The 12,382-nt window shown below is 44.6% G+C and overlaps 1 protein-coding gene across 1 annotated transcript in view; it reads left to right on the top strand.

The window, feature by feature from the left end:
- The window catches only part of Cpa6 (carboxypeptidase A6), a 244,219-nt gene that overhangs the window by 155,681 nt on the left and 76,156 nt on the right, over positions 1 to 12,382 (top strand). The window contains exons 4-6 of the mRNA XM_048358676.1: positions 1,888 to 2,002; positions 3,806 to 3,907; positions 7,617 to 7,721. Of these exons, the coding sequence (XP_048214633.1) occupies positions 1,888 to 2,002; positions 3,806 to 3,907; positions 7,617 to 7,721 (322 nt within the window). The remainder of the gene's footprint in view (positions 1 to 1,887; positions 2,003 to 3,805; positions 3,908 to 7,616; positions 7,722 to 12,382) is intronic.

The following is a 12,382-nucleotide window of genomic DNA, read 5'->3' as shown; positions in this document are numbered from 1 at the left end:
TTTCCCTTTTGGAGGGCTTTCCCTACACTGTAGCTTTGCACTAAGTGCTGGCATCATTTGGAAAGTTTTTAATAGGTCTAAGTCACTAGCATAGGAATGGATCCAATTGGCTTAACAACCATTAGCTATAAAGAACTAAAATGACTGCAGCTTAGGAGACCAATTTGGAATTCTATCTCACAGCTTTCTTTCTCATCCATATACTTGCTTCCAATTGACTTCTTGACCAGGACACCGGGATTGGGGCTGCCATATTGCAATTTTTTTTTTTTTTTACTTTACAGTAGGACTCTTAGAGTTTGTATTAGAGTGCAGACTATATGACTGAACAGAAGGCTAAATTCATCCGGTAGAGCTACTGTACCAAAGTAGCCAGGCCTTCTGAGTTGGACATTGAGAAGGAGATTCTTATGGGGATTGTTGGCTTTTGCAGATCTGTGTGCCGTTTCTTTTTTCCTCTTGATTTCCTTGGATAGGGGAACTGTAGCTCATAGAAAGAACCCTGGGAGGAGACCATACCTGGAGGTTGGCTGCAGCAGCTAGGATATGTGCGCAGTCGGTGACCTGCAGGCCGAATCAAGTACTTCCTTCTGACCGTTCAGGTTCTCCCTCAGCAGGGAGGTTTGGAAGGCAGCTTCAGGGCTCATTTGGCTCTGAAGACCAGAATTAGCAGTACTGTAGAGTTCTTCATTCCATGTGCTTAGCTATCTGGAACTTTCTCTCTTTGGAATGAAGGAAAACTGACATGAGCAACGTCTGACAACTTAGTGTTACAGGCACATTCTGAGCCACTACAAGCAGCTACCAAGAAAAGCTACCTAGCTTGGCTAGGTGGAAAACTGAAACAAAAGGAGTGCTCGACAAAGAGTAAGCTCAGAAGGGCTCTCAGGGCATGGCCCTGGATAAGTTGACTTCCTTATAGAACAAAGAATGTTCTTTTTTTTTTTTTATGTCTGTACTAAGGCTTGAACTCAGGGACTAGACATTGTCCTTGACTCTACCACCTGAGCCACAGCTCCACTTCCAGCCTTTTGATGGTTCAGTGGAGATGAGAGTCTCCCAGGGCCAGGGACTTTGTTGTAAAGAGCCCGGGATCCCCTACCTTAGGCTTCACCTCCAGTTGGCCTCACTCAGCATCTTTCCCTTGAGCATTCTCGCTGTTGTCAGCTCTGAGTATTTCTGCACGTTGCTCTTAGGAACTGAAGCTTCCTCCATCCTCTCCCTTTCCTTGGGTCCACTGTGCCGGTGTTGGCACCAGAGCGGTCTCCATGACGACAGGAAATGAGCTGGTAGAGGAAGCAGGAGAGCACGTCAGGGAGGAGGTACAGCAGGGCCGGGTGCGCATGGCATCCCGTTGGACTTGGAGTCCCAGGAGTGGCATTGGGGCCCATATCCCAAGTTCAGATTCTGGCTCAGCACTGACCATTGGTGTGACCTTGGCAAATTCCTAACTCCTGTGAATCTCTTGTTCTCCGTTTGTGAAGTGGAAGTAACAATAGAAGCACTGCACAGGGTTATTAGTGAAAATCACGTCTATAAAACATATAGTGCGGGCCTGGCCCCTAGCAAGAACTCAATCATTGGTTCCATTGTTGCAGCTCCTCCCTCAGTGGTAGCTAGGATTGCAGCACTACTATTATTTGGTGACATCTGCCTGTGGTTTTATACTTTAAATCATGACACCATTTGTTTAACGGTGTTTTTTTTATTCTCAACATTTGATATTTTTAGAAATGTCAGTCTTGGCAGTCCTTTTTCCTTGTGCGTCATAGAACTTGGGTCCCTTCGATGTTAGTTCTTCATTCCTGTGGTTTTTTTTTTTTGGTGATGCTTGACTTTTTGCATAATTTATGCTTTTTATCATCATCTCTATTATCTCAAATCCAGGATCCTCATCGGAGATCTTCAGAAAGCTCTGGAAAACGGAAGCAGCTTGGGAATCCAAAGAAAGAAAAGATCGCTGTCTAAATATAATTATGAAGTTTATCACTCCTTAGAAGAAGTGTGTAATCAAAGGAGCTTTTATTACTTTTTTAAGTTCATTGTTGTCATTTAGGTGTAAGGACTGAGAGACAATCATTAAAACAGGGACACGGGCTCTGGGAAGAGCCTATCTGTTCACTCATTTCTTCCAGTGAACCTTTTGCTGCTACACAAGAAATAGCAGAATAATTTGAATTCACCTGCTTTATTCAATTCACTCATATAAAGAACATAGGAAGTACAAATAAAGAGTAAAGTCATGTGGTGAAAATTAGAGCCTTAACTAAAAAGCCATTGAGCTAACCAGAATCTGAGAATGATGCCGGGTTGAAAGGCATAGTTAATACTTGCCCTGCATTCTTTGCAAAGTTGGGACTTCCCAAAGACCAAGTTGCATTAATGATAACAGAACCTTTGCATACTTCATCTGCCTGAAAAGTTCATAGCTTACCTGGACCTTACCACCGAATGTTTCACTGTTCATCTGACAACAATCTCTCACCCTTTGACCTTCAGCTAAAGCAAGATGGTAGCTCTTCCTACTTTCTTAAACGGAATCAAACCCCTCTTCCCACTGACTGTCCTCATATCACGTGCATGGGAGTGACACTTTTCACCATTCTTATGTATATGCTTGTGTTTGTTTGACTAATGTCCTCAGTCCTCTGCACTGCAAGTTCCATGGCAGCAGAAAAGTTTCTTCCTCCATCCCCAGTGGCAGGCAAACCAAGTTGTCCAAGTTGTTGACAGACTAAATGGATCTATGCATTTCCATGTTTCTCATGAATCAAAGGAATGCCAGACTCAAAACCAATGAGATCCCATTATATTATAATGACTATTTGGGTTTTGTTGATAATAAGACTCGTTTGAAAACCATTTTCACATAATCCATGTCTCAACACACATTCTAGAAGCTTGGAATTCAGGTTCATGGGAATGTTTTTGATAACTTCACACACCGAATCACTGTTAACCTGCCTTTGAAAAAGTCAAATCTCAAAAATGGATGTAGAACTGCATACAGAAATGTTTATATATTTATTAAATAAGAATTGAATGAAAATAAAATATGGGTACTTTGCAAAATATTTTTTTCTCAGAACAGAACATCTTATACCACAGAACAACGGGGCATTTTTATGTCATTTCTTTCTTCCTTACATGACTTTTCAGTCAAAAATGTCCCCTACCTTCCTAGGTATCTTATCCATCCATCTCAAACATTCCCTTTCCTGATGACAGCTAAGTGTGTACAAATGTGTCATTGTCACAGGAAAATGTATTTCCAGCATGCCCTCCAATGTGTGATTCTACAAAATAACCTTGAGGTGCAAAAAGAATGTCTTTTCCTTAAAATTTTCTGGTCAGTGGCAAATTACAATATTTAGAATTTTCGGGACACATTTAAGCAGTGTGAATGGTTTGCCAGAACTGATTTTTTTTCTTCTCCCCCTAAATGCTTGTAAGAAATGGGAATCAATTTGGATTTTTCCTAAAAGAAGCCAGAACATAAATCAATTAATTTTCTGCAAAACACTGTCATCAGGATGTTAAAGACACACAGCAGTAAAAGGTATTCTTTAGAGCAATAACAACATGAAGATATAAACTACTATTTAGAAAGGCAGAAAATGACATGTAATGTTATGTATCCCAAAGAAAATTAAAGGTAGAAGATTAGGTTCTTCTCCATTTCTATTCCACGGATGCTTTTTCTGAATTCTGAGACATACTGTTGCCTCTCTGTTACCTTTTGTTCTCTAAAAGCTCCATTGGTCTGAAAGTATCTGATATAGGTTTTTTTTTAATCTGCTTTTAGATTCAGTGTTGGATGCATCATCTGAATAAGACTCATTCAGGTCTCCTGCAGATGTTCTCTATCGGCAGATCCTATGAAGGAAGAGATCTCTTTATTTTAAAGGTAAAACGAACTTGTTAACTAAATATAGACCGTCAACACAACATTTATCTTGTTAATTTTGATTTATGGGCGAAAATGAAATGGTCTTGTTTACAGTCATGCAATTAACACCAACTTAACTATACTGCTTAAATTTATTATTCTATATATACATACTATTCAATATACATATACTACATATATATGTATGCAAATTTATATATACATATGTATACATACATACACAATTGGCTCTACCAATTGACCCAAACCCTATTTTTCAGATAACGTCTCACATATTTTGCCCACACAATCTTCCTATTTATGTTCCCCATGAAGCTGGAATGGCAGCCACCTCTCACCAAATCTGGCTTCTTTTTTTTATGGAGATGGGGAGTTCACTAACTTTTTTAACCAGGTTACCTTTAAACCACAGTCCTCCCAGTTCCTTCCTCTTAATTAGCTTTGATTTTAGGCTTGAGCCACCAGACCATGGTTCAAGCCTGTAATACAGGCTATACATGAGGCTGAGATCTGCTGAGGTTCAAGGTTCAGAACCAGCCAGGGAAGGAAAGACTGAGATTATCTCCAATTAACCACCAAAAAGCCAGAAGCCGTGGCTTGAGTGGTAGAACACCAACCCTGAGCAAAAGAAGGCCAAACAAAAATGTAATTCCCAAGTTCAAGCCTCGGGCAGCACAAATTCGTTATTGAAGAGAATATGTGAAATACTCCGCATTATTGGTGCAAACTACTTGTGAATTGGTACGACTTAAGATGACAATGCAAAAATATATAACCGTAGAAGAAAGTATTCATTATGTCCTTGCGTGGGTGCTGACTTGCTGTTCACCAGCTCTTCTTCTTAACCACACTTCTAGTAAGATATGTTCATGCTGTTCCTTCTCCCTCTACCCCCATTCAGACTGGGCTCACTGGCTGTTGTCCCCACAACTTCTTAGACATTTCCCTTGCCAAGGTCAATAACTCCGAGCTGATTCTTGTCCTGCTTTCTGTCCATTCCTGCAGGTCTCGTTTCTTGGTGCCCCCTTCCTATCCTTTCCTTGGGTTCTGGTCTTCCTCAGGATTCTCCCCTCCCTCTGTTTCCACCCCACAAATGGGACCTGCTGAGCTAGAGTTTCCACAAGCTTTCCAAATCATTCTATCCAGGTAGAGCTCACCCTAAAGCTTGGTGGTGGTGGTGGTGATGATGGTGGTGATTTTCAGGGACGTGGAAAGTGGTGGTGGTGGTGGTGGTGGTGGTGGTGGTGGTGGTGATTTTCAGGGACGTGGAAGGTGGTGGTGGTGGTGGTGGTGGTGGTGGTGGTGGTGGTGGTGATGATGGTGGTGATTTTCAGGGACGTGGAAGGTGGTGGTGGTGGTGGTGGTGGTGGTGGTGGTGGTGGTGATGGTGGTGGTGATTTTCAGGGACATGGAAGGTGGTGGTGGTGATGGTGGTGGTGGTGGTGATGGTGGTGGTGGTGGTGGTGGTGGTGGTGATGGTGGTGGTGATTTTCAGGGCCTTATTGTTCAGCTTGCTTGTGCAGCTGGTGCTCTACCACTTGAGCCATGCCTCCAGCCCAGCTGTATGCTGGACATGGAGTCTTGGGGACTTACCTTTCTGGACTAGCTTTGAACAGCAATCCTTTGGAGCTCAGCCTCCTAACGAGCTAGAAGGAAGCGGTGCCCCACCCCACCCTGCTAGACGTTCTCACGTGGGTATTCACAAAAGCACCTTAGGGCTCAGAAGGCCGGCCGTACCCTCCCATATCGCGCAGAGAATGACATCTGAAACGCCTCTTCCTTGTGATAATTAACTTAGCACCAAGAACTGACCCTTCTTTTAGATCAGCTTCACCTTTTCTCTTACCTCACTGCTTGCTTCCGTGTGCCCCCCAAACTGTCTCCAAAGTGGCCTTCGCACAGAACTTCTTTGGAGGTCCCTGCTCTTCACCCATTTGTCCTCTGGTCCATCCACTGACAGTGTGAGCTCTCCAAGCACGTGCACGCACGCACACGCACACGCGCACAAGTGCATGTGGGAGGCAGCCTGGTCTCTTGTCTGGGGTATCCGGGGACTTCCTGTGTTCTGCCTCTGTGTTCAGCTTCATCTTCCTCACTAGGGCAACCTGGCATTCTCTTTCAGACTTGAGATGCCTTCCCTCAACATGGCTGCCAGACACACGTCCCATCTTCTCGAACACTTGAGTTCTTCTGAGAAACCTCCTTTCATTCCCTCAAGAACATTTCACACAACAGCCCATATTCCAATATCTGTTCTTATACATTCATTGTCTGATTTCCTGTTTGTCTGCCCTTGCCACTAATGTGTAAAGTCTGTCTTTTCATCTCTGATTCACCAGGGCTAAGATGATGTCTGACATTAAAATTTATTTCCTGTCAGGTCCGATGGCTCATACTTATAATCCCAGCTGCAAAGGAGGAAGAGCTAGGAGAATCATGGTTCTAGGTCAGCCTGAGCAAAAAGCCTACCCCAGGGCTGGGGATGTGGCCTAGTGGCAAGAGCGCCTGCCTCCTATACATGAGGCCCTGGGTTCGATTCCCCAGCACCACATATACAGAAAATGGCCAGAAGGGGCGCTGTGGCTCAAGTGGCAGAGTGTTAGCCTTGAGCAAAAAGAAGCCAGGGACGGTGCTCAGGCCCTGAGTCCAAAGCCCCAGGACTGGCCAAAAAAAAAAAAGTTCATTTAGTTTTAGGCAAGTCATAGCAGAGCACCACAAGGCCCAATAGCTATACCCTTATGAACACATAAGATGATGCTAAGTGAAATAAACTCCATGTTATGGAGACAATTGTTATATCACAGTTGTAACTACTTTCAACAACGTCCCATGTGTATCTGTAGCTTCTATTATTGATGATGTTCTTGTATCACCTTCCTGTGGTTGTACCTACACTATCTCTGTAATCTTATCTGAGTTCACTGGAAACCGTGTATACTGGTATTGGAACTAGGAAATTGAAAGGGAATACCAAAATTGAGAGACACAGGGTAAAAAAAAGACAAACAACTACAATAGCAATACTTGCAAAACTGTTTGGTGTAAGTGAACTGAACACCTCAGGGGGGGAAAGGGAAAGGGGGAGGGGGAGGGGGGTATGAGGGACAAGGTAACAAACAGTACAAGAAATGTATCCAGTGCCTAACGTATGAAACTGTAACCTCTCTGTACATCAGTTTGATAATAAAAATTTGAAAAAAAAAAAAAAAAGCCTACCCCACCACCCCGGAAAAAAATAAGCTAGGTGTGGTGTCTCACACCTGTAATCTTAGCCGTATAGATATGAGGCTCACCCTCTGCCTAAGGAAAAGGAACCAAACGCAAACCAGGCTGAGGGAGTGGCTCAAGTGGTTGAACCCTGGCCAAACAAGCCTAAGTCCCTGAGCTCAAAAACCTGAATTTAAAAAAGTTGGAGGAACAGAAGGAGAGGGAGAAAATGGAATCTAGCATTTTACTTAATGGTCATATACAATTAAAATGGAGGAGAAATATTGCTTGTGTATTTTCTAGTCCTTTGGCTGCAATTACAGCAGTAATTTTACTGTTTCTGCATACACAAGCCTTGACTTCCAAAGTAGACAGAAAATCTCTCTGTTTTTTTATGCCTTATCTAATGAGCCAAACGACAGTGGAGAACTATAGGTGCTGCCAGGCAGTGAATCTTAAACTCAAAGCCGTTGATTTCTACAAATGCTCTCGTTTCCAGCTGGGCAGGAAGTCAGGAGCCTACAAGAGAGCCGTGTGGATGGACTGTGGCATTCACGCCAGAGAGTGGATCGGTCCTGCCTTTTGTCAGTGGTTTGTAAGAGAAGTAAGTGACCCCTTTCGTGGTGTCCACTTCAGCTAGTCAGCCCTGGGTTCTCACTCTGCTTCAGGAACAAAGAAGCAAGCTGAACCCAGCAATACGCGGATGGAGGATGACAAAACCCTGATTTTATGGGCTACTCTCTTAGTTCTGAAGAACTCCAGAAACCCTTGAGCAGAGGTGACCCTCGCCGCCTGCCCAAGCTGTCCTGGGGGTCTGCACAGATCACCTTCTCCTTCCACTTCACCTCGGAATCCTAACAGCCGTGCTTTCCCAGTGTTCCCTTTGAGTCCTGAGGCCTCCTAGCCCGTGTCCCGAGGGGGGGACCCCGCTCCATCGAGTTAGCTCCCCTTAGAGACCAAGGAACCCACCCACCTCCGCATCTGCTGCTTGCTGCCTGTTGTCAGGAGTGGAAGGACTCGTGTGCGGTTCTAGTTTAGTTAGAGTTGTTTGGGGGGAAAATATTGTGAAAGAGAAGCAACTCCTGGTTACGAAGGAGTCTAAGGAAATGAGGGGATTCGACGGCGACCTGCACCTGTCTGTAGAAGCCGCTGATGACCCACTGGGCGTCTGAATATATGTCTGCTATATTGCACTGTATTCTGCAGGGAGCTTGTGTTTCCCGGGTGAGTTTGTGACTTTGAAGACTCTCCTGGGTGTTAGGAAATATTCTTTACAAGGGTCAAAAATATATTCAGTTTGAAAATTCTCTCTGGCACTCTTCTGCCACTATCAAAGTCCCAAAAGTAGCCTTCATTTCATAGAGGTTATATAACAAAATGCTCTAACTACAACATGTTCCCACCCGAGCTCAGATGACGGAATGATTCAAGTTCTCATAAAATAATGTTTCATAGTGCTTTTATTTAAAAAAAATAATAATACAAACGCTCATAAGAAACTGTTAGCCCTCCCTATGAATTTGTATTAAATACTCAATTTTGCCCAACAACATAGTGTCTGCTGTGTTAAGTTTGGGTGAAGAGAAGAAAGTGCTTAAACACTGAAGAGCTATTGTCTGGCAATAGAGCCCTGTATGTTATGGGAGGGTTTAAGAATGTAATCCCAAAGAATTCCAGCTCAGGGTCATCCAGAAAATCTGCAACATCTTTTTCTTTTTTTTTTTTTCCCCAAATCTGAACTCACCTTCTTGCTAGACTCACCATCAGGGCCGTTCCTACGCCACCCCCAAGGGCAGACACTGCCAAATTGCCAGCCTGAGGACCACCCCGAGAACTGGAGAGGTGTTCTGACTCGTGCTGACAGGTGGACACTTGTCCACTGGTAATGATGTGGAAGGTGTGGGCAGGGACTCGTCACACGGTGTGAATGGGACCACCAGGATGGGCTCAGAGCATGAGCTGGAACCTGAGCTGAATTTCACACCAAGAGAAGCACATAACACAAGCCACAGGACATGAAGCAGCGAGCCTAATGGCTGCCACCCAAAGACAGCTGCTGTTTACAGCCAGAGCAAGAGGCCCCCGGCAGGACGGAGGGGTGTCTCCACAGTTGTGGTGCTCGCCTGGTAAGCGTTTAGGATCTGGGTTTGACCCCCAGCCCCGCAAAGGAGAAAAGAAAAGAAACAAGAGACACCAATGAGACTTCCCCCGTGCTGGAGAATGAATGCGTTTCTGTCTCTGCTGCCCTCTTTTACCTCTTCCTCTCCCTCTGGCTATGACCTCCGGCATCTTCCATGTGACTCAGGCAACAAGCACAGACGGGAAAACGAGGCCTCGCCGGTCACTCCCTGCAATGTCTTTGCAGGAGCCGTGGGACTTCCAAGGCGTGAGAGCCAGGCGATAGCAATGACCCAGCCAATAGTTACCCATTCCATACTTGTCACACACACACACACACACACACACACACACACACACACACACACACACAGAGAGAGAGAGCTCTCATTCCCATTGATGGTGGCCTCAGAAGTTGAGGAACTAGGGATGATGAGGACTTAAATAAGCTTAAAACAGACAGATACTAGTACATCACCCGGTTTGTGCTGACTCAGCCCCTGGGTTACGTCCTCTGGCTTCCAGGAGTGGTTGCTCTAAGAGGGCTCTTGTCCTTTGACAGTGCCCTTTGAACAGGCTCTTCCTCCTCTGTAACTCTGATTTCCATGTCCTTCCTGGGGACCGCAGGGAATTTGTGCCTGTCAAGAGACCAAGAGAGTCCAGGGTGCTGTGTCGAGACCTAGCCTGGCTGATGTTTGCCCAAGTCCCTGCTGCATTCGCCCTCTTGTTAGATCCCGAATCATGTGAAAGAGATGATGTTCTCCCAGAGATACATGAGCACAAAAGGCTTCCTTTGCTTGCTAGGTTTTCTTGGTGTGTGTGTGTGTGTGTGTGTGTGTGTGTGTGTGTGTGTGTGTGTGTGTGTGTGTGTGTGTGTGTACTGGGGCTTTAACTCAGAGCTGGAAATCTCACTTTCTCATTCACAGCTAGTGCTATACCCCTAAGTCACACCTCCACTTCAGCTTTTTGGTGGCTAATTCAAGATGCAAGTCTCACAGACTTTTCTGCCCAGACTGGCTTCGAACTATGACTTCGATCTCAGCCTCCTGGGTAAAGAGGACAATAGGGAGCCCTGGCACCTGGCTGCTTGCATTTTCTTTTTTGGTAATCCCAGTGTGTGTGTGTGTGTGTGTGTGTGTGTGTGTGTGTGTGTGTGTCTTTTTCTCTCATGTTTTCCCAAGATTCCGCAGCTTAAAGCAGCAAGCCTTGGTCTGACGGCTTGGGCGGGTCGTCAGCCCGGTGCAGCTTGGCTGGCGCGTCTGGCTGGAGGCTTCTCACAGGCGCATTCATGAAGACGTTCCAGCTGCAGACGGATCACTGGCTGTGGGCCAGGGCCACACAGGCCCATCCTCAGGATGCCATAACACGCAACCCCTGACCTTCCGCAGGAGGAGAGAATAAGAAAGAGCAGGCCCAAGACAGAAACCTTCGCAGCGAAGCTCAGAAGCATTCCACCATCACTACTGCCATAGTCAGTCCACCAGAAGTGAGCCACCAGGTCTAGACTAGACAAAAACATCAACAAATGTGAAATCAAGCAGCGTGTTCTCTAACTACACTGAAATCCAACTCTCTCTCTCTCTCTCTCTCTCTCTCTCTCTCTCTCTCTCTCTCTGTACACAGATAGCATAGAGCATTTGTTATCTGGAATGGCGAAAATGAAAGCAGTGCAGAAAGAGAAAATCATAGCCCTAAGTGAACTTGGAATCTGAAGAAAAGTCTCTATACAACAATCTAAGTTCCTCTCTCACAGAAAAAAGATGAAGAGTATAGAAAATAGAGACAAAGCAAGGAGAAGGAAAGCCGCAAAATAGAGTGGAGTTGACCATTTAAAAATCATTAGAAAAAATCTTATGTAACAAAACGTGAGTTCTATGAAAAGATAAAAGAAAACTGGCCAAATTCTGGCATGAAAGAAAAGAAAGACAGAAGATGCAAAATACCAATTTAGGAACAAAGACAAGACTATTACCACAGACTCTGCAGACTGCAAAAGGAAATATTATGAATAACTCTACACGTACGGACATGAAAACTTAGAAAAATGGACCAATTATCTGGAAAACAAAAACCACAGCACACCTATTATGATAGACATAATCTAAATAATGATTAAGAAGATTAAATTCATCATTTTTAAATTCCCAAAGGGCAACAGCTCAAGGCTCACAAGGTTTGACTGGAAAATTCTACCAATGTTTAAGGAGTTTACCATCAATTCATCTTATGAGCTCTGATAACAAAATCGATACAGTTACAATAAAAAGGAAAACTGCACGCCAACATTCTCCATGAAAATGGAAAAAATCTTTAGTCTGGGGGCTGGTGGCTGATATTGTCATCCTTGCTACTCGGGAGGCTGAGATCTGAGGATCGTGGTTCAAAGCCAGCCGGGGCAGGAACGTCTGTGAGACTCTTATCTCCAATTAACCACCAGAAAACTGGAAGTGGCGCTGTGGGTCAAGTGGTAGAGCGCTCACCGTGAGCTGAAGAGCTTGGGGACAGCGCGCAGACTCAGAGTTCAAGCCCCAAGACCACCACCACCACCAACAACAACAACAACAAAATCTTGAGAATATTAGCACATAAAAGTTAACAATGTACTGAAGGATACAAGCCTGATTCAATACTAGAAAGATAATCGACGCAATGTGTCATATTAATATGAATCTGTGGGTCACTCGCCCATTGTGGGGACAAATGTAAATGGTAGATCTGCTCTTAAAGAGAACTGGCTGGCTCTTCAAATTAGACATGCATGATTGTAAACGGGGATTTCGAGAGGGATCAGCCGGTGCGAAGAGGGGGAAAGCGGGTAAGGACAGGGTAAATATTACAGACACGTAGTATCTACATACATGAAAGGAAGAATGAAACACCTAAAACTCTTTAAAAGAAGGGGAAGGGGAGAATTTGATCAACATTCATTATATATCTGTAAATAGCACAATGAAACTCCTTTATAAAATTAATTGACCCTGATTTTTTTTTTTTTGTGGCCAGTCCTGGGCCTTGAACTCAGGGCCTGAGCACTGTCTCTGGCTTCTTTTTGCTCAAGGCTAGCACTCTGCCACTTGAGCCACAGCGCCGCTTCTGGCCGTTTTCTGTATATGTGGTGCTGGGGAATCGAACCCAGGGCCTCATGTA

The sequence above is a fragment of the Perognathus longimembris genome, chromosome 12, assembly GCF_023159225.1.
Source record: "Perognathus longimembris pacificus isolate PPM17 chromosome 12, ASM2315922v1, whole genome shotgun sequence".
NCBI classification, from domain to species: domain Eukaryota; kingdom Metazoa; phylum Chordata; class Mammalia; order Rodentia; family Heteromyidae; genus Perognathus; species Perognathus longimembris.
Note: the sequence above shows the minus strand (reverse complement) of the source record. Positions and strands in the feature narration are given on the sequence as shown.